Source organism: Xenopus laevis, chromosome 1S (assembly GCF_017654675.1).
Source record: "Xenopus laevis strain J_2021 chromosome 1S, Xenopus_laevis_v10.1, whole genome shotgun sequence".
Lineage (NCBI taxonomy): Eukaryota > Metazoa > Chordata > Amphibia > Anura > Pipidae > Xenopus > Xenopus laevis.
Genome location: NC_054372.1, coordinates 143,207,674 through 143,233,217, shown reverse-complemented (window position 1 = coordinate 143,233,217; position 25,544 = coordinate 143,207,674). Strand labels below are relative to the sequence as shown.

Below are 25,544 nucleotides of genomic sequence, written 5' to 3'. Positions count from 1 at the left end.
AATAGAATACATGCATTTATAGTCAGCTAACATGATAATATTGGAAACCATATGTAGCAGGTAATTTTTCTTTTTAAAGCTTCTCTGGGCTCTCATCTGCCATGCTTTTTAGTGATGGGCGAATTTATTCGCCAGGCGCGAATTCGCGAAAATTTGCGGCAAAAATTTGCGGCAAAAATTCGCCGGCTTCAAATATGTTTTTTTCGAAAAAACGGACGCCAGCGTCAAAAAAACGGGCACCGGCGTCAAAAACGAGACGCCGGCGCCGTTTCGTGAAATTTTCGCCGTTTCGCGAATTTCGCGAATTTTTCGGCGAAACGTCGCAAATTCGCCCATCACTAATGCTTTTCACTGTTTTATTCAATAATAGGCCAACTACACTGTACAGCACTCATATTTATAGATCATAGATAACTATACGGCAGCAATGGCTAAACTATTGACTGGTAAGGCCCAACCTTAAAATTAAGGTAAGATAATTACAGTATTATTTGCTGCTTTGTACTCCTCTGAACCTATAGCAGGGTGTCTGATATAGTAAACACTCTGATATGTGTAACCCTGAAAGGGTTGAACTTAGAGGCCAGTTAGGAGGAGATTTGGAGTGAGTGTTTATATGCTGCCTGGATATTCCCTGAAGCAGGGATCCCCAACCTTTACAAGCCGTGAGCAACATTCAGAAGTAAAAGGAGTTGGGGAGCAACACTAGCATGAAAAATGTTCCTGGGTGCCAAATAAGTGCTGTTAATGACCATTTAGTAGCCCCTTTGTGGATTGTCAACCTACATTAAGGCTCTGTTTGAGAGTACACCTGGTTTTTATGCAACCAAAACTTGCCTCCAAGCCTGGAATTCAAAAATAAGCACCTGCTTTGAGGCCACTGAGAGCAACATCCAAGGGGCTGGAGAGCAACATGTTGCTCGCGAGCTACTGGTTGGGGATCACTGCCCTGAAGTATAGTTGGCTGACTATTATGCATCTGTAACATGGACCACAAGGGTTAGGAAAACATTGTGTAGAAGTTGCCCTAGAACCACACCAGTGTGTGACCAAACTGGCCAGTTTATTCAGTTATGAGGCCTCTAGTTATAAACGTTCTATTTGACTATCAGTTCAAACAATAAAATTTTATGCATTATGCGCCTAATGCTAATTTAGCAACAAAAGACTATGACCTTCCCTGATCCACAAATAGAACTGTCTGTTTATTGAATGAAACCCATTATCTAAATAAATCCTCATGTTTGTACAGAGTATTCTTCTGAAATAAGGTTTGTCTACCATCAGCTGCTAGAGACACTTGAGACAAAAAGAAACAAGAATAAAAACCGAGGTGTTTTAGGGCACAGAAACCAGTAAAACAAGCACAATGAAAGTACATAGTTACGCTGACTGACTAAGCTACACACAGACAGTGAAATGGACTGAACATCTAAATATTGTGTGAACAATAGAAGCAGTAATAAATGCAATGTAGCAGCTGCAGTGCCAGTGTTAATAAGGGCAAACATTTCCAGAGCACCTTAATATAATGTCAAGTAATTGGCTACATTCAATTTGATGCAAAACAAACGTATCTTGTAATTCGAATTTCCCCATAGACTTCCATTGCATTTTCACATTTGCATCTACCCATGCAATACGTTTTTCTCATCAAACTGAATCTGTCTCAGTACCACCGTGCTGTCTTCCACTGACTTTATTGGAAACCCCATGACACTGTTGGTACAGATGATTTTAAGAAGTTTCCATTAAAGTTAATGGGAGACACTTCTATGCCAGTAGAGGAATCACTTCGTTTGACATTAACCTTGAAGTATACTGTTATATTTTTATATTAGTACAGTAGCATGAAATGAAACAAAAAATTATTATTTACAGTTTACTAATGGCAGCATAAGAAGTCATCAACATCAATAAGTGCCCACAAAGCTCAGTGAGTGATCAACAGCTCTACAAGAAAGTAGCAGTGTGGTGGCAATAAACATAAATATATATAACAAACAATAAAGTTAGATTATTTAAGCAAACATCAAACTGAATCTGAACCCTAACTTGCATATATGCATTTGAGATAAATCATAAAATGTAATCACAAGCTTTAAAGGAACAGTTCAGTGTACAAATAAAAACTGGGTAAATAGATAGGCTGTGCAAAATAAAAAAATTCTAATATAGTTAGTTAGCCAAATGTGTAATCTATAAAGGCTGGAGTGACTGGATGTGTAACATAACATAACAGAACACTACTTCCTGCTTTTCATATAATGGGAACTGTAACAGAACCCTAAAGATATGGCCAAATCTGCATCTTGCATATAGAGTCAGCTGAATCCCAAATTAAATCCTACAGTTTGTTTAAGGGTTCTATGCATTGTAGCAATGTGCTTCTGTTTGACACTCACCTTCTACAATGCCCCAAGGGTACAGACGACCTCTCACTCTCTGGCCTTTGGCCTCTACCACAGTGTTGCTGCCAATGACTGCAAAAGGTGCACTTTCCTGAACAGAAAGCAAAGGTTAAGCTACCTGAATACAACAGCAAATCGAGAGAGACTGAGACAAGACACAAAATGAGGAGAGATCTGGGTCAAAGGAAGAGAGTGGGGAGTCAGGTCATAGAAGCAAGACAGAGAATGGGGACAGAGATCTCAGAACCTGGAAGAGGGAACAGATAGGAAGAGGGGAGACATATGCACAATTTCCTTATTTTACCTTCAATTCTCTGTCTTGTTGTTTAAAGTCATCATCCTCATCAGAGTCACATTCTGGGAACTGATAAACCTTAATTCCAAATTTCTCTATCTCCTCCCTAATCTGGAGATGGGCATGGTCATTGGCAAATAGAAAGGAAGAAACAATGTATGAGTCAGTGGGAATGAAATTATATTGGCTTTCAGCTATAGCACAGTTATAATACAACTCTAAGTATCCGTGTTACACTCAGCGACACCAGGCTGAAGGTCCCTAATATAAATTATGGAGATTTAAGACATGAGATATGAAGTCTATGTGGCTTTGAAAGTTCTTTAAATAACAGTGGATAGCACACATTTATCTGTTTATAGTCTAAGGATCAAAGTCCCCTAAAAACTGGCAACATTTTGGGAATCTCACCCGGTCCTTGAGCTTGCGGATCTCGCTAGGAATCAGGCAGTCAGCCTTAGCGATCAAAGGAACAATGTTCACCTTCTCATGCAGAGCTTTCATGACAGCGACATCCACTGGTCGCAGCCTAAAAAAAGATGGGACTGAAAACATCAACACTTTCCCATCCCATTAACCTGCATCACCCCCATTTTAAGCATTGAAATTTTAGCTACAGCCGGCCAAAGAAATTATATGGAAGGTGGTAAAAGAGGGCTACAGGTTGTACAGTGTAGGGAATACTACAGATAGATTGCTGATAAAAGTTTTTTCTCAACTAATGTGGTGAGCCCAAACGGTGCACACAACAGCTGCAACTGTATCAACAAAAAATTAACATGTATCAAAGTAATTAAAATGTACTGCTGTCCTGCACTGGTAAAAGTTCTGTGTTTGCTTCAAAAGCAAATCAAGCTGAAAAAAGGAGAAAAGGGACAGGTTAAATAGTAGAAAACAGATAAGCCTGGTAAAACACCATTCTATTCTATGGAGCTATCTGTTATGTGCTATGTAACCTGTACCCTTTTACCTTGTGCCCACAGTATCTTGCTAATGAGTGTTGCACCAACATGTTGGATCCAGTTACCCGAGTATCCCCTGTGCCCCTGGGCAAAAACATGTGCACTAAAGTACTTCTTTCAAGTTTATTATACCATGCATGCACATGCCAAGTTGGGTGTAGGGTATATCACTTTGTCAGCTTTAGGAGATAGGGAATTGGTGCCTGAAGTACAGACACACTATCATGATATCCTTTCAGTCTGTGGAATCGGGTATGTCGGTGTAAAAAATCATTTATATTTGCTCTTGGAAGTTCACACAGTGATTTTGCACCTTTTTTTCTAATTTCATCCATGCCTGATATAAAGCAGAATGGAAATTAATTTTCATTTAGTTGTATTTTCCATTTCACAAATTACTAAATTACTAAAATGTATTTTTCAAACATTAAGGTATAATGTCACTAACATTTTTGTGTAAGAACTACATCCATTGTATTCTACAGACCTTATCTGCTTTCTGCAATTTAACCTGTGCCATTTAGCCCCAATTCGATTTGAATGACTCATAGTTTATTTATATAAATCTAGTATTGTTTCTGAAGCAAAAGCACCAGTGTTACCAGTGCAGAGCAACAGAGGGAAACAGTACATTATATTCTAACTACTTTAAAACACTTTCATTATTTCATGTTATTGTTCATTTATTGAGGAAAAACTGTTTGGTCAATTCTGGGCTCACTGGAATCCGCAGCCTGGCATTAGGGCTCGTCCACTGAATAACCTGAACATTGGTTTGGTAACCTCAACTGAACACAAAAAAAGAGAAAGGTGCTACAGAATACCAAGGTAGATAACTCACCACTTGGGGCAGATTTATCAAGGGTCGAATTTCGAAGTTGAAAATACTTCGAAATTCGACCATCGAATTTAAATACTACGAATTTGAATTTCTAATTCAAAGTTTTTTCAGCCAATTTGGCAATCGTTTGATCGAATTAAAATCGTTCGATCGAACAATGAAATCCTTCGAATCGAACGATTCGAAGGATTTCAGCGATCAATCAAAGGATTTTAATTCGATGTGTAAAGAGTTGGAAAAAGTTTGTAGAAGGTCCCCATAGGCTAACATAGCAATTCAGCAGGTTTAATTTGGCGAAGTATTGAAGTCGCAGTTTTTTTAAAGAGACAGCACTTCAGTACTGATTATCGAATGGTCGAATTTTCAAATTATTTTTACTTTGAATCGAATTCTAAGTAAATTCGAAGTGGTAGTATCCTATTCGATGGTCGAAGTACCCAAAAAATTACTTCGAATTTCGAATTTTTTTACTTCGAAAATTCCCTCGAATTCACTTCGACCCTTGATAAACCTGCCCCTTAGAGTCAGTGGTCCAGGTGCACCAGCCCCAAACCCCATCACCAGCTTATGAACACTGCTGGGCTCTACATTAGATAAGGTCACAATGGCCTTTACTTTATTTTACAAACAATTGACAAGAATAGGTAATAAACAACGGTTTAAACACTAAGGGGCCTATTTATTATGCCGTGTAAAACTAAAATTTGCCGAAAAATAAAATTAATGGCGAATTTATCAAGGCGTGTGTTTTTTTACGCCATCCAAACCCCAGATTTGCCATCATTATTTTACACTGCTTCAGACCTACGTAAATTCAGGGGAAGTTGCTCAAAGAAAAAGTGTATAAAAAATGACGCCGTTTTTACTCTGTTTTTTACACAGCGATGCCTGACAAATTACAGTGCCATTTTTTACAACACATAATAAATCTGCCCCTATGGGTCTGGCACATCAGTTAATACTGCAGGCCTTACTAATTCTTTGGCAAATGTAAGAGCCATACAAAATATCACCCACAGTTTGTCAGAGTAGAACTGTGCAATATCTGTTTCTATGTCTGGGTACAGAGCTCCCCAATAGTGTGTCACACCTTCACAATTCTGTGCAAAACTCACCCATGTCCAAAAGGTGAGATGAAGTACAGGCAGCAGTGCACTCTGTTATCCTGAATGTTCTTCCTGTTCAGACCACTCTCATCCCGAAAATACTGTTCAAACTGCTGGTCTATGTAGTCTGTGATGGGCTTCCAGCTGTGAGAATGATACATTATTCCATATCATCAGCTTACTATTGTTCTAGCAAAAATGTCAAAAACAATGTACAGGTATAGGCAAAAAAAAACCCAATAGGACTGGTTTGCTAACAATATGGATTCATGCACCTTTGTTTGGATCAAGTACAAGGTATTGTTTTATTGCTAAAGAGAAAAGTTAGAATGATTTGCTTAAAATGCACTCTATGAGATATGGCCTTCCTGTAATTGGGAGCTTTCTATTTAGCTGGTTTCTGGATAATGGATCATATATCTGTTGTGACAAGCTGGCTAGCTGTACACATAATGTTTGGGGGCATTTAGCTATGGTAGGCAGGTAAGCAGAGGATCAGGAGCTTAAAGACAGGGACACAGCGTCTTCAGGCAAAAAGCACAGATTAATTCAGGACTTTTTCAAACATAAAGTCACTGGAATACAGTTCATCAGCGTTTTAACAGCACGCATTCAAACTTTTCCCCAAACTGGGGGTCTCACTATACAGGTTGGTTTCCACACTCTGGACTATTCAGTCTTCTCACTAAGCCCCTTCTTAACACTGACAGGTAACCTTCCTATTCTGTGCCCTGCTCTGAGAGACGTTACTAACACCTAACTATGATTAAATACCTTTCCACAGGACAGCCTTCCTGTGGAAAGTGAGCTCCAAGTTACGAACTGGACTACTGGAATGGATTGCCTGTTCTCAGAGCCGGGCCATGCTGGGCAGGCCCGGCAGTCGCAGTGCCTATTTAGTGTGAGCACATGCGCTAATTTGCGCACGCGCGAATTTGCGCTCGCGTACGCATGCGCATAAAGCACGAACAGTACGTAAAGTCGGCCAGAGAAGGGAACCGGACTTGGGGTAGGCGACAGAGGAGGTACGTGCCTGGCGCCCTCCCAACTTTGCGCCCTAGGCACTTGCCTACTCTGCCTACCCCTAGTTCCGGCCCTGCCTGTTCTCTCCCGAACATTATAGCTTCCAGGGCCAGCCAGCAAAATTAAACAGAGTGGCCATTCTCTGTTTATACACATCTCTCTTACACTTCCAACTTCTACAGGGGAGAAATTAAAGGCAAAACACACCTTTTTACAATTCTCTGTGGTCATTCTACCACACTGTACTATATGGGTCATCCTCCTTACCTTTCATTGTTATTGACAGCATCCCCAAAGCCAGGCGTGTCCACTATGGTTAATTTCAGTTTCACTCCCTTTTCCTCAATGTCCACTGTATGCTTAAGAATCTCCACTGTCTGGCTAATTCGCTCTATTATATGGCAAACAGAAAAACACAATTGGTTTTGGTGCTCGATCATCAACTTATAAACTGTGCATATTAGTGTTTGTGTGTGTGTGTGTCACAGTAGGTTTGCATTGGAATACAAAACAATAAGTGAGATACAAAATAATCTCAAGGTGTTATAAGCAAATCAATATAAAGTATAAACAGTGGACAAGACCTCATTACACCATGTGTGTGATGTCACATCCTGCTTGCTAAGAAGTATAGTAGAGCGGCCTACCTTCTGCATTGAGCAATTTCCTGTCCTTATAGAGATCTGTCAGAAACAGACTATTCACCAAGGTAGACTTTCCGAGGCCCGACTCCCCTGGATGTACACAAAGAAGACTGAGATTAGTCATAGCTGCCATTTAGTACGGAATAACAGTTTTGGAATTGTCATGCTAGTGAACCTACCAGCCACCATGAGTGTGAAGTCAAAGCCTTTCTTCACAGACTTCCTGTGAACTTGATTGGGCAGAGTAGCAAACCCAACATACTGCTTCTCTTGGTCCTACAAGGAAAGGTACACAGTGACGAGCGAACCGATACACATACTGACTGCCTACCTACCGTATACATTCTTCAACTGCATGTCTTTTGCCTTTTCAGAAGAAACCTCACCTATTTCCCAGCACCACCTTTCATTCATAAGACTGTCCCTTTATGTACAACTATGGAAAGGCAAAAAATGGGAAATGCGACACTACCTCCTATCAACTAATAGATACAGAAGCTGAAAGCCCATAGACACCTGACAAGAGTCCTATGTAAAAACGGAGCATCCCTTTGGGACCCTTAACCCAATTTATGCTGTTTGGATTTACCAAAAGATTGTTATGTACTATGATCAGCAGGTGATTTGAAGACCAAAAATGACTCCAAGATATGCAAAGAGCTGCAAGTAGACAAATGTATATAGGAGCTTTTGGAAATGTAGCACATGCCCAGGAGATTACCAGCCATGTTATATGATCCAAAATGGCAGGGTTTCTAACAAGTTTTCACTGTGGACAGTACATCACAATGTGCCCCCTCTATTTATGTTCAGGGTTTTTAGACTTATGGAATATGAAAGTGTGACAGATGACCACTGGAATCTGTTGACTGTAGCAGTTTTTGGTCCTGGTACTAGTGATCAAAATGTGCCGTAGCCCTTCCAGCAATATTTGGCAACAGAGAATTGTCTGTTTGCCCTTTCATATATGTGCCCTGTAGTAGTAGTAGTAGTAGTAGTAGTAGTAGTAGTAGTAGTAGTAGTAGTAGTAGTAGTAGTAGTAGTAGTAGCAGGATGAATGTTTGAGCAACCACTGTGTGTTGCATGGAAGATAAGTCAAGAATTGTCCAAAAATTTTAAGTGGCCACTAGCCTATGTTATAGGACACAGTCATAATGTGGTCATTACTTCTGTGATGTAATCTACTTAGTCATTAAATTTAAGAGAGGACGAAGAGCCCAATATTATTAAACTGGTTCCTCCATTTTGCTAGTTATAGTACATAACACTGTCTATCTAAAACAAAGAAACACAATTTTATTGGTTTCATCTATGAAACTACATGTTATTAGCAAGAACAGCCAGTTGGTTGCAAACACACAAAAAATGACTGCTGCACATTCCCTGGGTCAAGGCAGTATATTAGTATTAGGCAGTAACCACACTATCACGCTATTCCAAGTGATTAGGCAGTGAGACAATCCACATCCAATCTCTGCTGTTCTTGCTGAGATTTCTCCCAATAACATTTTCAAAGTCAAAATGCAGATAAATGGGGCCATTAATAGGGGGCATTACCCTTATACTCATACTATATTCATAGATACCTGGATAGTACACAGGGTGAAAAAGGTTGTGTATACTCTGAACACTGTTCCGCAGAGCTAAGATGTTATTTCCTCAATAAAAAAATGTGTTTAGTCTATGAGCTGCAAGCAGCAGGATTCCCACCCCAGGGCTCTACATTTCCCAGAGCACGGAGAGCAAGCTTCTCTGAAACACCGATACCCATGTTGTAGGAAAACAAGGTTTTATTTCCCAGCACCTCCATGAGCATTTGAAGCTATTTGAGCATAGATTTGCCACCTTGCCAGTAAAAATTATGGTTGATCCCAATGTTTTTAATATGGAAAAAAGATAAATCTATAGGAAGGCCGGTATTTTTTTCTGGAAAAGGTGGCAACCCTATTTGAGCACCAAAGACAGACAACATGGCACTGTGTACTAAGCTGTGTTAAAACTTAGTGTTTCCATTGCTCAGCCTGTGAAAGCTGGAATGACACATGCATTTGGGAAGCATGGTCTCTCCATAGTAGGCACAGGCCCTTGAGAGTTGTCATACATATATCCACAGGAACAGTGACATGCTGAGGTCCAGCTTATAACTGTCTATTGAAAGCTAGATACAGCACATCCACATGTTATTGGGGAATGTGGGAGTTGTGGCCCTTACTTTTCTACATTCTCCCTTCTTAGGTCATGTTATAAAAACGAGTACATTTTATACTGGCACTCCCGTCTCCTTCCCACTCTCCCTGAACTCCATTCTCTATTAAAGAAAAAACGACTTCCTCTCTCTCTCGCTCTCTTTCTGTGAGTTACTTATTAAACCCACACAGTTCTGAGCTCCAAGTTCTCCACTTTTGAAGTCAATGGGAGTTTCTTTGTGGCCGACACTCGTCAATCCCAATTAACCCATTCAGTGCTGCCAGGAAAAGGGCAGCATTAAACTACTGTAGTTTGTGGGGTGATAGCTATGTCTTTGAAAATAACCAGAGGGATCCCATCCTCTCCCTGCTTGTCTTACAAAACCCCTGTTTATTACCTTTAGCTTCAATGGGTAGGTTCTCTGTGTGAACGTAGAGGGAGACAATAATCTCTCAGCCAGGAGTTCCTGAATGATAATGGCATCCATACCCACGAACAACAGCACAGGCACCAGTCACCCCTTAGACACACACACACACGAGTCCCCTCCCACCGCTGACAACATCCATATGTGTGTGTGCAAGCGACTGCCCTCCCAAGCCACTACCCTGGAATTTCCTGTAGCTGCCATTGGAAAGATGATAAAGTTTAGGAACGGCATATGGGATGAGAACCATGAAATTCTTCCCAGTAAGATCTGTAGGCAGTGCTAGCTGAAAGGGAAGGCTGGGTATGTGTGTGCTCGGCTCTCTAGGGGAAACATTACTTAAGAGTTCTCATGTATTTTGGACAAAAGCTCAGAACGGGCTGCTTCCAGTCCAATCTGTTTCACTACCTATTGTGGGGAGGAGTATTCTGTAGTTCTCTAACTGTCCCTAAACTACAACTCCCAGCATCCTTCAAGAGCCAGTACCATTAATTTCTCTAAACTAGAAATGGGTAAAAAAAATCAGCATTTTACTAATGCGGCTCTATTACATCTAAGATGAGTTTGTGAAGATTCTCATTCATTCGGGTCATGGTATATATACACTTGCTGTGTTTTTTCTTGGACACCTTTTGCCAGTCATCCAAATAAGAAAGCCAGTCGAATGACTGGCGAAACGTCTTCAAGGAAAAACACAGCAAGTTCAGTTGTCAAAGTCAAAGTAAACTTTATTGTCATCTCAGCAGTATACGAATACACAGTGAGACAAGACAAAGTTGATTTGACTTATTAGTACAGATAGCTAGTAGTAAATGACTTAAAGGAGAACTAATTAACATTACCATTAGTCTCAAGCACCCTGGATGGAGGGTAAAATGCTTTAACTTGCCCCAATATCTTTTTATGGGAACTGTTTTTAAGCAATGATCTCCTATTCTTTGTGAAAGAATCAGCTGTTTGTCTGTGACTCCTATACATTGAATGGAGAGTAATTTCAAGTGTTTTTGTCCATGCTCCATGGAGTAAAACTCTCAGAATTGTCCTGTTTGCCATTACCCAATTATAGGGTTATCAGCTTTTCTGAACAGAAATACCAACCTTCCTATATTTTTATGGTTCTTCTATTAATAGCATTGGTATCAAGTATAATATTTAATGGACATGTACCTGGCAGTACACTTGTATGGTGGCAACCTGCTGACCTACAACTCCCAACAATCTCAGGCAAAGGGCTGTCATGAGCTTCTGGGAGTCTGTGCTTGAACAGGTCGTACACACCTACACACATAATCTCAGCAATCTTACAGTTGTATAAAAATTCCACTCCTTTTGGGCTTCAGAAACTAGTTCTCTCAGCTGCCTTGCACAATGTACAACTATGGTGCAACCATGAGAAATTCTGTAACAAGGACATGAATCTTATATTTGGCAAACCTGCAACATCCCTCTAGAGCCAATTGGGTGCAAGCACAATAACCACAGTGATGTCATTCTTTCTCTCACTTATTCTGTGGCAAATATAACACTATGGGAGCAACAGAATTCCCAGTAATAAAGATTAGTATTGTGTGTCCTACATATGCAGGTCTCCAATAATGCAGTGCATTGAAGCACCAGGCTTCCTATCTACAGAGTGAGATTTTTAAATGAGCTGTTGGCAGCTGAGGATGCTGGGAGTTGTGATGTGCATGGGCCACACACAGCCATGGTCTAATGAAAAAAATGTTTTTCTTTTACAGTGAAATTACAGAAATGTATCAGCCACGTATCGGGGAGTGCATCTCGCTCATCAGTGAATGGCATGCAAGTGGGTGCATACTGTGCCCATCATGTAAACGGTAACATGTGTGTAAGGCCCATCAGACACACCCCACATTATGTTGCTATTCATTATGGTGGAACACATACAGGCAAAAGGTGCTTTGGAAGCCCTGTACATACAAGCTACAGCAAAGTAAGCATTAAACCTCTTGCACTCCAGAGCTCTGCTCATTGCTCTAATTGTGTTGGAATAATCAACACAAGGCTGCAAAACACTTCTGCCAATGCACCAGGGGATGGAACATCTTGCAAGGTGTAGTAATAGTACATTTATGTCCATTAGCAAGTTAATTCCTCAATCTACCCCTAAATAAATAGATCCTAGTATATGACATGCCATATAGAACGTTCATCACAATCTATGGCTGCAATAGACAACACAAGGGGTTGACTAATGTTTCATTATATATTTCATCAAAGTTGTGTGTTCTAGAATCCTGGTGCATTCAATAAAAGAAAAAAGGTGTGCAGGCAGCAGACAAATGTTTCTTGGCAGGTCCTCTAGCACATGCTCTGAACACAGAGACCACATGTGGCCAAAAACAAGCATGTTGGGCACCACTGGCCTATTGAATAGTTTAATGACTAACAGCCAAAACAGTGATGACAGAATTGCTTCCCATGTGTGTTGCAGTATTTAAGATATGCACCAGAGGGCAGCATCAGCCTGTAAACTGAACTTACAATGATTCTCACTACATGTACGTGTGTGTTACATACAGTATGATGTTGTTACCCGCAAACAGGGCTGGTCCTATCAAATGTGGGGCCCAATTGGGACCATGTTGGCGGGGCCCCTAGACAAAGTGTTGCTGGCTACTGACACACCAAGTATTTAGGAAAATAAGGGCATACAGGCACAAAATAGAAAGGAAAGGGGCAGACAAGGTAACATAATAGGGGCACACAGGGTAAGAGAGAGAGGGAGGAAATAGGAGAGTGGACTGGGCCAATTAGTTTGGGGCTGGGCCGATTCAGCTTGGGAGCAGGCTTGGTTGGATTGGGGGCAGGCAGGGCCTATCAAGGTTGGAGGAAAGCTGGGCCTATGAGAGTTGGGGGCAGGCTAGACCTATGGATTTGGGGATGGGCTGGACTCTCAAAGTTGGGGGCAGGCAAGGCAGCATCATGTGCTGAGGGAAATATTATCTGTGCTGCCCTGTGGTGCGGGGCCCCCCAAAGGTGCGGGGCCCAATTGGGCCCAATTGGTCCAATTGGCCTAAGGCCGGCCCTGCCCGCAAATATTACAGTTAATAAACACAAATATAAGAACATGTAAAAACTTCCGAACTGTACCCAGGTTTAACCTTCTGGGTCATATTTCACCATGGTGTTTACCTGTTGGATTAATTATAATTTATAGGTGGCTAAGGGGGTAGCACTGTAGCTATGCATCGCTCTGAGTCACTATTTGCCAGGAGTTTGTATGTTCACCCTGTGTCTGCATGGATTTCCTCCCACACTGCAGAAACATGCAGGCAGGTTAATTGACTCCTGATAAAACTGGCTTTAGTGTGTGTGAATGTAATACGGTCCTTAGATTGTAAGCTCCATTGGTGAATGATGTATAATCTCTGTAAAGCTCTGCAGAAATGTGTTGTTGTTATATAAATTACAGAATATAAATACATTTATAAAACATTGAGGAGCTGATGCCAGAAAAATAATTCAGTCATTGGACCCCACCCTCAGAAGACATTCCTTGCCAGCTCCCTGTTTCTTATAATATATATAGTACAAAACATAAATAACATACATATTTGGTTTTTTTAACATCATGTGCATCTTCCACATAAAAATGTTATGCTCCTTGTACGTGATAGTGATCTTTCCATGCTCTAACAGTGAAATCATCAAAACCAGATAAAGAAGCAAAAACAGAAAAAGCAGCAGCTGATATTAAGGAGGCGCTACTAAGCAAAAAGTTAAAATATTAGGAGGGGGTGATAGCCATAGCTTGGGCACATTGTGCAGTCAGGAGGGAAAGGTTTTGTGCAGGATTGTACTGATGCAGTTTATAGAACAGCGCTACTATCCAGGAGGGAGTGGGAGACAAGCACAGCACAGTGGTAAGTATTGCCAAAAGGAAGAGGTTCAGATGGGTCCATACACTGCCCAGAGGTAAAGCACCAGAAGGAGGGTCTTCTTACCATTGGTAGGGTCTGGGGCCGACCCTCATGGGAGCCCACTGTATAACCACTCCTCAAACCATCATATAATGCTGTTGTCTGCAAAAGATTAAAACGACATAGGCTTCAAGGGCTTTGTGATAATGGGTCACTTCAGGTAACAGCCATGCTGCTGCTCGGCATAAGCGGTGACACAGGTACAGAGCCATAAACCCACTGCTTTCTGTGTCATAGGCCTGTAAATTACGAAATCTATTTTCCTATCTACCCTACATTATATCTTTCATTGTGGTGCAGCACACCCTGTATCTGGCAGTTATGAAATTATGTGTATTATTATATGTATGGGATCCATTATCCAGAAACTTGACTCTTTTTTATCTAAATAATCCAAAATTTTAAAAATGATTTCCTTTTTCTCTGTAATTATAAAACAATACCTTGTACTTGATCCAAACTAAGATATAATTAATTCTTATTGGAAACAAAGGCGGCATATTGGGTTTATTTAATGTTTACATGATTTTCTTGTAGACTTAAGGTATGAAGACCCAAATTACAGAAAGATCTGTTATCCAGATAACCCCGGGCATTCTGTATAACAGGCCCCATACCTGTACAGTACATAGGATTTTGTGGGCACAGTTATTCTGCTTTTGCTATGATCAGGGTTTGCGTTTTATTCATTTATGTACAGCAAGTACAACTATGGCACTTTAGGTCTCTGACCTTGTGTACTTTTATCACATGACTAAATACTGTTCCTCCCTAAATATTTATATATACAGTATATTATTTCCCAAAACAGAAAAACATAGCTGAAAAAGAATGGGTTTTCAAACAGTTCTGAGCAACATCTAGAGACATGGAAGCCAGGGTGCCAGGCACTGTGTGTGACAAGGCGCAGCTGCAGCTACTGGTGCCCAGAAGCATCACACAATGGCTTCTCTGAGCAGGACCCAGGTGCACGAGGACAGCCGAATATATGCACAGTTTTGCTAGACATGGCCAGAATGATGTATAAAGCCACCTCCTGGCCAAGCATCTGGCAGCAGAATACTGCTTAATCTCAAAGGAAAAAGACTGTCATGTGCCTGAGATTTCAATAATATTCAGGATAGGGGAGTCAAAAGGGGGTGGAAAAAAGCCAAAGCAAGCATATAAATGCTGTATCCTTTGAATAACATGTACTAGATGGGATCTTTTTCATTTATACCAATAGCAAGACTTATTTCTGTATCTGTTGCAGCTCAAAAAACTGCAGAGCTTCTGCCTGAACACAAAACTCTTTTTGTACCAAACGGACAGCGACAGCAGCCTACACCAATTCTTTTTCTAACATTAACCTTGTTTCCATAGTAACACATTCTATTACTTCCACATGGGTTGTGCTGCAATGTGTTGATGGAAATAGTTACATGTGCTGTATAGGATGCATGAAGGCCCAGCGACACTCTAATCTATAATCTGCATGTTTGGTCTAAGCAGAGCGCATGCCAACACATTAGGCCAAGTGCCACTAGCATCATCTCTATAGCACATTTAACTCTTTCATGCTGGCCCCACTGGCTGCCTTGGAGTTCCTTGTTACTTCTTAGAATAAACAGAGAGAGACCCTTTCAAGTGACTGAGCAAACATGCCCCATCTGGTTCTCCTTGGCGCCTCATTTTTGTCCACCATTACTGCCTTCCCGATGAATGCCATTAACCATTATTTTGCCAGACGTTCATAAGCTTATATAGGGTCACCTGAGTCCAGAGTTGTCTTTATTGACAATTGCCCAGGGAAACATCTTTACTGTTGTAACGCTATAATAAATTGCGTGCACCTTTCTCTACTAAGAGCTTCATCCAAAATATTGTGCTCTGGATAAGACCTTAATTATTCAGGGGTAAGCCCTCGCAAACGGTGAGGAGGCAGGGTGTAGTAGAACTGTAACCTGATCCAGGGTACAATAATTGGGCGCCAGTGGTTCTTATAACTTAACCAAAAAAACAATACATTTATTGAACAGGAGCATCCACAATATAGTATACATATAGAGCAAACAGGATCATACAGCAACAGTGGATAGGCATATACTCACAGCACCTTTGGTCAGTATCAGTCCCTGCAGGAAAGAGAAAATGTACAGGAAAGAGGAGGTATCCCAGCTTACAGCCTTTTCCCTAAGTGGAACATGAGGGGAATTTCTACATCCCTAGGCCTGTACATTTGGAATTTACTTCTGGGCAATTAGTACCCGTGATTATAATGCCACTCAACTCCTCAGAGGAGCCTCAAACTGCTCAGCTAAATATCCTGACTATCTGTCACTCCTAGAGTAGCTTATCCTTACTAGACCTGACCTGTCTAGGTTCCACTGGAGCCCTGCCTGCCTACTCAGGCCAGGGCTTACACAAAATGGACCCTGAGCACATGGCTGACCAGGACTTTATACTTTAGCACAGTGTCATCTACTGGGCACTGGTTGAACACCAAGGGGCATAGCTTTAAGCAGGATAAGGAAACAGGTCCCCCTCCTAACTGTATTTTAGAACCCAGTTAGGCATCTATAACACTAGGGGACTGCCTGCTAAATAATACTGCGAGACTTATTTACCAGTCCCCTACACTATCTTGCCCTAGAAAGAGAAGGTTAAGAAGTTCCATTGTGCATCTAGATAACCTGGCATGGCCTGGCTGTGTCAGTCAGCTTTCAGCTAAAGATGTTGGAAGCTATAGTTCAAGAATAGGTGAAGGCCTGCAGATTGGACCTCCCTGCACAAAACTATAGTGTATGCTGATATACAGTACATGTACATAATTTTTTTGTTTCTTTCAAATCAAGATTTTTGTTGAGATTGAAATGGTTTCAGCATGCTTTGTACTGCAAACAACCCATGATTGTGTTTGTTGAAGCTAAACATGATAGGCTGAGCAGCTCACACATACATATATAAACAAAGTTAAGAAACACATTAAAGGTGTAAGCCCATTTTATATAAGAGGGCTCATGTTTAGGCTACTCTGTACCTGTGCCCAAAATTCAAAGTGGTACAGCAGGGTTGGTAGCCACTATGTTTGTCATCGACACAATCTGTCAGAGGCTTTCTGTGTGCAAGTTCCAGGGCATTAATCACTACCATTAAGCCTCTGATAGAATGGGACTTTACATAGCACCACCAAGCCTGCTGCACAAATGTGCATTTAAGCAACAGACACAAGAGATTGGGGTTCCCTTGCAATGTGATTAGGGAGGTGGCCTGAAAGGGACTCTCTGTATTTGTTTACTTTATCTTTAAACATCCACTACAGTTTAGATTTGTACAATAGTGACAGATCACCTTTAAAAAGGAATCACAATGTATGATATACGTAATGAACAGGACCCATATTTATCCAGATACGGGCACCATGCTATTAGGCTGCATAGGATCACCATTATGCCTGTGCCTAACTGAAAGTGGTGACTGTAAATTAGGCCTTTTGTGTTCAAGTTATTGCTTGGTATAATACTGTGAACATTTCCGATAATATTGGGCAACCAGAATGCCCTGTTTCAGGTTCTGTATGAGGGTTCAATGTTGGCCACATAATATTATTTTAATATATAAAGCTCTAGGCTGCATATATGAAGCTCCTACTTCATTAGGCCAAACGGTAAGGGCTCAAGGAAGGACCTGTTAGGCTAAATGATCTAGCCAGAAGGATTCACCTCTAGCACTAGGCACATCCACATCCTTCTTAACTTTAAGATGGGCCCCCTTAATATGCATCTGGTGCAAGTCTTCATGCACAGGGACTGAAAACATTCCTTAGGGTGAAACCAGTGGCCAGGAAATCCATAGAATAGGCTGTAGTATGTGCTACAGATGACAAGTAAGGGGATCCAACTTAAAGCAGGAAGGGAGGATAAAGAAAAAAACTTGAAATGGGAAAATCCTGCAGGCTGAAAGTCCGACTGGAGCAGACTTGTATGTGCAAACTGGAATTGGAAGGGGCTTGAAACTGGTCCATGGACAGACTAAATTATTAAGCAGACTAAATCATGAAGTGAAGCATGATAATGAATCAGGAATCTGTGGTCACTACAAAAATTGAAAGACTGGTATGGAAAAAAACAGGGCAAACTACAGAAAACACAAAGCTGGATAGATAAAGAATAAGCTGGGTGCAAGGATGGAACAGAGCACAGCATCAGAAATGGCAAGGTTTTGGAGCAATCCCAAAATTAAAGCAAAATGATCAGCAAAGCAAGGAAAAACCAGAAAAGCAAAGTCTATGACTTTGTAACAACTGTATTTAAAGCATTTGAAAAAATAAAACCAGGACCCAGTTATTATATCATGACATCAATGTGGCCTACCAAGAGAGACCGCAATTCACATCTAACTGTCAGTTCTTGAATAGAATCTCATGTACATGTACAAAAACAGCATTCATATGAGGAAATGCTGGGATCCCTTACACTAACATGGTGTGAATAATAATACTAATCCACTCAAAGGTGTAATTGATGTCATGAGTTTCTAAAGGAGTTTGCTCTGTACTGAGGAGCAGCTATCTGTCGCAAGTTCACTAAGGGGACAGCAGTACTTATAAGCTATTCTGCCAACTTCATCTTCTCAAAAGAATTTTAATCATTTTTAAACATCAGCAATATCATGGTAGGGTAGAAAGCCAAAAATTCTAGCATCCCCATAAGCACAGATGTTCTCTGGAACTGGATGGAAAGAGAAGATTTATGTATAAAAGTAATAGGTACCCAGTTTTGCTCATTCTATTGCATTGTCTCTTGCCAGCAGTTCAGCAATACAAAGAGTCATGTAGCATCATTATTATTATTATTATAACAGGACCTGATCATCACATACATCAGTAATGAATATATGTCTATATTCAGCATTTTTTAAACTCTGTGACTGCTATTTTATGTTACCCAGAGTCCCTTTATTGGTCAGCAGCTACATCTATGTAGTATAGGTGCATAGTCCTGCACAGTAATGCTACCTAATTTAAAACCATTTGATTTGGTATAATGGAGCCAGTGGCAGAACTACCGGGGGAGCAGGGGGTGCGAGCGGGCCAGGGCCCGCACCCCCTCAGGGCCCCCCGGCAGCCCGTCCGCGCCCGTGCGCCACTGACAAAAAAGTACGGAGGGGGGCGGGCCCGGCTGCGCGCCACGCACCAGGGCCCACCCCCCTCCAGTTACGCTACTGAATGGAGCACTGTAATTGATTCAAATCCTGCCTTATCATCCTTTGGAACTTTTGAATTTAGTACCGTAGTTAAACTGTGCTTAGGTTATATCTCATTACTTATCACTACTAATTAGTAGCACATTGTTAATAGTGGAGAATAGCCCCTACCTCTATCCTCCTGTTCATGTTTTTATGTGAAAGGGAAGTACTTTTTTAAAGATGTTTATTTAAACAAAATATGATATGTGGTTGTATCTAAAGGATTATTTAATGTAATGTTTGATAGTGGCCTTACAACTACCGGACGAATGGCTTAAGGGAACAGTAACACCGAAAAATTTAAATGCTTTAAAGTAATGAAAATACAATGTATTGTTGCCCTGCATTGATTAAAGCTGTGTGTTAGCTTCAGAAATTCTACTATAGTTTATATAAACAAGCTGCTTTGAAGCCATGGGGGCAGCCATTCCAAGCTGAAAAAGGAGAAAAGGCCCAGGTTAAATAGCAGATAACAGATAAGCTCTATAATAAACCGGGGGATTCTACAGGGTTTATCTATTATCTACTTTGTATCCTGCGGCTTGAATTGCTGCCCCCATGCCTAGACAGCTTGTTTATATAAGCGATAGTAGCATTTCTGTAGCAAACACACCAGTTTTACCAGTGCGGGGCAACAGTACATTGCTTTAAAACATTTTCTTTCTTTGGCATTAATGTTTTTTTTAATTGGTTTCATAAATGTTATACAATTAGGGTCACCAGTGTATGCACTTATACTTCCCTTTTTTTCTTGCATTGTAAATGGTGCTATCGGTTTTACACATATTTACTCAACCTCTGTATGTGAGATTCTTGTTCTGAATTAGACATAGGAAGAAAAATAGAAATATCAAATCATGACACTTCTCTTACACTGCAATCAGCCCTGGATGGCTGGCAGCCATGAGATTTGAATGGGTCTTTTGTGCCCTTGCACCTTCATTACTCCAAAAACTGGCAAATCTTGTAATATTCTGTAGTAGCAAATTAAGGAATGACATGCTCAGTTCTAGCTCTAGGTACCAAGATCAAGCAGCAGAGTAATGTTTGGAACCAGCCCTTATTGCATAAGTGTCTGGGACTCTCCTATATTATTTATTTATTCATCTTTAAATGCTGTATTGATTATGTTTTATTTCATCCTGACAGAATAAGAGGATTACTACTAACAGTGCTGCCAAGAACATAAAGGTTTCAGAATTTCCAGTAAAAGGATTTCCTAAATACACAAAGGGGCACATTTACTATTGGTTGAATATCGAGGGTTAATTAACCCTCGATATTCGACCATCTAAGTAAAATAGAATGTAGGAATTGAGGCATAGAGCTGCTGTACAATTCAGATTATTCATGTGATATAAATATGAGTGCCAAACGCCTTACTTGGTAAAACTTATACTGCACCTCCCTCTGTCTACAAGGATGCAGCTATACAATCAACAATGCATGTATGAGTGGTGTACTTCAATCTCTGCATATTTGTGTAAGAAAGGTACAGAAAGCACATTATAAGCATGTGTGATTACATTATATAGAAGAGAATGATCAGATGCCTTCCTTTATATTTGTTGGCCAAACTGAGACATAGTCAAGAGGGACATACTGTAATAACCCAATCCTGCCCTTTGCAACAGATCTATGATGGCATGAAATATAGTTCCTGGTGTTTATACAATGAACCCTTTTTACCAATATTCAAAAATATGTCTGCACTTCCTCAAATTTCCCCATCCTTTCTGTATCCAAGCCTGTGCATATTTATAATGTACAATACATGACTGTTCTTTACAGTAAGATATTAATAGTGCATTGCTGCTTAATGCAACACTTTTTTCAGTTCAGTTGTTTTCATATTGTTTACTATAAACAAATATTTTCCAATTGATTTCCATATTTTATTTTTTACCATTTTCCCAAAATGTAAGTTTAAAGTTTAATGTTCCTGTCTCTAGTGTTTTCCGTCTGGCAGCTCAATGATCCAGGAGAATTCCAAACAGTTACAATTTTATACATTTAGTTGATACAATTAGTTGATACATTTCTCAGCAGTATCTGTGGAATATTGGCAGCTATTGTATCAATTCTAACAGCTACCTGTAATGAAACTAATGGATTCTGCTCAGCAGGGCCAAAAATAACAAATGTATCAACTAAATGTATCAATTTAGAACAGATTAAGTGTCGCTACCCCTCCTTCCACAGCTGCTTTGGAAGGTGAAAACTTCAATATTAGAAAAACAAATAGAAAAAGGAAAATAACTGGAAAACGCCTTTATGATATGATCTGGTATGATCAGGGTGGCTTTTGACAAATGCCCAAGATGTGGCTCCTGCATCAACCTCTCATGGCAGAGGGGCAAGTTATTCTGGGTAACTATTACTGTTGGGGAGGAAACTAAAGAAGCAGTGAAATGTGTAATTGTGTGACTAAAAAACCAACAATGTCACAGCACCAGGAGGGTCAAGGGGAGGAAGTGTAATCATAATATACATTTTAACAATACTCGGCACTGCTAGCTCCATTCACAAGCAATAAACAGTGTTCCTTCCTTTCCTCTCCCAGAAACCATGCTGTCAGAATCTACATGTCTCATCCCTTCAGACTAGGTGTTGCCAGCTGCATACAAGGTGTCACGACAAGACAACAGGAGGAGCAATGCCGTCCTGCCGGATAGACAGCATGCACTGGCTGGATAATCAGGAATGGTTGCTCTGAGGGAGCTCACTCATATATTACACCGCTTATATTTGATTTCAGAACCGCCCAAATACCTTATCTGATTTATGTACTTTAATATTCAAGGGGAAAAAATCATGTCAGTCACAAGTTTAATATACCAGTATCTTCTCAGAATCCATATTGGCCCTGAGCACTGCAGCCTCCAGGTGAGGAGCATGACCTTTCCCTCTGCTCCAACTATTTTATGTATGTGAAGATTTCTATCATGTCACTTTGACATTTCTTTCTCCCAGGCAGGATCAGATCATGCTATTAACCCCTCTCCTGCCAAATATACCTAGAAGCAAGAAAAGAATGTTTGAACAGCAATAAAAAGTAAACGTATGTCATAAAGCAGGTTCCCACTGGGGAAGGGACATACCTTGGACTCAGCACTTCCTGCTGGGTATTGCCAAGGGAATTATCTTCCCCCATTCTACAGTGAAAATGTGCAGTGAGCTATAATGGCACAATGGCAGCAATACACTGCACACAATGCAATTGGTGCCAAAAGCTTATATAGTGGGAGGTTGACAAACAATCCCTCATGCCTCATTGCTTGATTGTTATAGGTAACTGAACTGCATTTACTGCTAAAAGGTTGGTAAGAGTAAAATGATGGCAGTATGATTGACATGAAAACATTTTGCTTGGTACAACTTAAACCTCAGCTGATGTCATACAGTGGCATTGCCCAGCACCTCCCTGAGACAGGCACATCCAGCACAGATACAATCTTTCCAAATGAGCTGAGCATCATCCAAATGCAAAAAGGAACCTGAATAATTAGATTTACTTATACAGATAAGAAGATTTAAGTACTTCATGTTCAACCTTTTAGTAAAGCCTATCTATGTTGGTTGTAATGAAGTCAGACCAACCAGTATCATCTCTGCCTGTTCTAAACTAAGAAAAACGATTAACCCAGAACTGCATGAGAACCCCCCCTGTGAATATATCCCTTTCTCTGTGATCATAACAACATACTTCCCTTACTAGCGTCTCTTGAGGAGGCAGATAAAAATACACTTCATTATTAGTCTCAGTGGCAGACTGCACAAGGCACCACCTAGAAGGTATCAATAACCATGAGGTTAAATCCATTTATATAATATAATTTTCCTGTGCACTGCTCCCTATGCTTTAGTCACTATGCAGTAATCCCCACTGATACACCACTATACAATAATCAGTGATCATTTTACATTGCTATTAGTTGGAGCAAACAGAGTCTACTGCCCCGAGACCCAAAACAGATTTATACTGTGGTTATTGGCAAGAGTATACTAAGGCAGTGTCAATAAAGCCATCATCATACTGTCTCTAGTTGTTCGCCTACATTACCCAGAATCCCCTAAAACACTGGAGTTGCAGCTGAAAAGCTTCAGGTGTGTTTATAGAGCCCCAAACATAGGTAAGAAAATGGGTTAGTCACTTACATTTTGGATGTCCCAGGTGCAAGCAGTGCAAAGCAGACAAAAGACTGCACACATTCACAAATGATGACACATGGCATCTAAGACCAATACTTTGTTTAAAAAAAAAAGTAGTTTTGCTCTTGTCTGCCAGCTACCTCTTTCTCTATACAACTGGGTGGGAAGACCTGATAGGTGCAGGCTAAGGGTAGCATGTTACTAGGGGCAGCAGAACTGCTGCTGCTGCACAAGGGATGCCTTTCAAAGATGAGAGAGGGCACGCGTCACCAGCCATGGAAACCTCCTTCTACAACATTAGTATTACATGGGGGAAGCAAAGAGCATATCAGCATGCTTCCCCTGACCTCTCGCCTGTGTTACTTATGCCTAAGTGCAAAACAAGTGCATTTTTCAAAGGTGCTGAAAGTTTGTAAATAATAAGCAGAATTCTAAAAATATTAAGCCCCACTAATATATGAATATATGTATGTGTATGTATGTATATATATATAGATATATATATATGTATATATATATATATATATATATATATATATATATATATATATATATATATATATTGGTTTTTTTTTTTTAAATAAATCTATTGTCATATCATGGTACTCATCTTAATGCTTGCTACTGGTTCCCAGTTTCACCCTTGGTTACAGACTAAGATCCTACAGCAAAAGCTTTCACAAATGAGCTTCTTAATTTTACAGCAGTCTGCAATTGAAGCCAGGCAGCAGCAGCCACACATAGGTGAGCAGACCTGCTAAAGAATGGTTTGGCCAAAGCTGTTCAGTCCTTTTACATTCCAAAACGACCGCCTTGCTCAGCATCCATCCATTATACTGGGCAGCATAGCTTAAGGGCCCACATTCCAAGCTCACTGCTCTGGTATTTTCCCCCAAAGCATACAGCACAAGAAAACAGAGCAAGGGACATAAACACAGCAACCAGCAGCTTATATATTTATATATATGTATATATATATGTATACACCAGCTTTACCACTGTGAATATCATTGTGCCTATGAAACAACTGCAATGTATTAATATACAGTAGATGTGTGTGTACATTCCACTGTGAATATCATTGTGCCTATGAATTACAACTGCAATGTATTAACAAACACTAAATGTGTGTGTGTACATTATATATATATATATATATATATATATATATATATATATATATATCTCTATATATATATATATAGATATATATATATATATAGATATATATATCCATGCTGTGTTGTGCATATTATAACAGGAATGGCTTGGTGAATCCATATACACTTCGCCAGGACAGAATTAAAGCTCTGCTTGCTGATTTCTATTCCTCCATCTGTGGATAATGGTAAATATCCTTTATATTGATGCTGGTGGTACATGCCCCAGATGTATGGGATGCCAGAAGAGCCATGGTTATATTTTCAGTTCCAAACATGGAATTATGCATTGTTGCTGCTGTTGCTCGAGGTGTTACAGCCCAAATGAGGATTCATTGCCTATGATTATGTAGAAAAGCAATGAATAGGAATAGGGCTGTACCTGCTAACTGGTGTCCCCTATACATGCAATGGCACGGTCAGTGCTCTCACTCTACAATAGAGGCTACAGACACAAGCAATGAATGTGCACTGGAAGCTCAGGTACCATCCATCACTGAATCATTAGAGTAAGAGCAGGGAATATTGGTTACTGCTCCCCATCCTCCAGATCCTTAGTGAGCCTTTCCCCTCCCGGCCAATAAGAAATCGGAGATGGGCGCTTACCTCCTTCTCATCTGTATGGGGTCCCGGGAGGCCACACAGGGTACAGCAAAGGAGAGAGAGAGAGAGAGAGAGAGAGGAAACAGACAGGTCAGGGACAAGAGCTCATCACACCGGTTTCCCCCTTTACCCCCCGGGCTGCCATGCTGCTCACCTGTTTTCAGCAGCTTGCTCTTGTAGCGGATACTGGTGCTCATGGTGCCTGCTGCTTGGGTCCAGTGTGTGGTGCAGTCTGCTCTTTGTGCTGTTTTTGCCGCTGCTCCCCTTACAATAGACACAGAGCTAGGGAGAGCAGCTCCTGCTGCATACTGAGCCCACAGCCGCCTACCATTGGTTTCGCCCGGCCTAGCCCTTAGCCTTTAACCAATAGGGAAGCACTGGTACAGCCCGCCCCTTGTCTGCTCCTGTTTTGTGTTTCTGTGTCAGTGTGTGACTGCCAGTGCTAACATAGTGACACACAGCTGCACTTGGCACGCCCACTAACAGCACACAAAGTCGACTTAGCTGTGACAGCGATGACTCTGATCGATACTGAGTATCTAGTACCTCACAATCACACACCA

The 25,544-nt window shown here is 40.7% G+C and overlaps 1 protein-coding gene across 6 annotated transcripts in view; it reads right to left on the bottom strand.

Moving 5' to 3' along the window:
• The window catches only part of sept5in.S (septin 5 S homeolog), a 35,317-nt gene extending 9,995 nt beyond the window's left edge, over positions 1–25,322 (bottom strand). For 2 of the 6 annotated variants that reach the window (XM_018240123.2, XM_018240125.2), the window contains exons 1-10: positions 25,136–25,322; positions 24,985–24,995; positions 13,865–13,942; positions 7,462–7,558; positions 7,286–7,372; positions 6,906–7,029; positions 5,625–5,759; positions 3,118–3,235; positions 2,716–2,817; positions 2,406–2,502 (exon numbers count right to left, since the gene is read on the bottom strand). In XM_018240123.2, the coding sequence (XP_018095612.1) occupies positions 2,406–2,502; positions 2,716–2,817; positions 3,118–3,235; positions 5,625–5,759; positions 6,906–7,029; positions 7,286–7,372; positions 7,462–7,558; positions 13,865–13,942; positions 24,985–24,995; positions 25,136–25,178 (892 nt within the window). In that variant the 5' untranslated portion in view covers positions 25,179–25,322. 6 annotated transcript variants of the gene reach the window in all.
• Between the last annotated feature and the right edge of the window lie 222 nt (positions 25,323–25,544).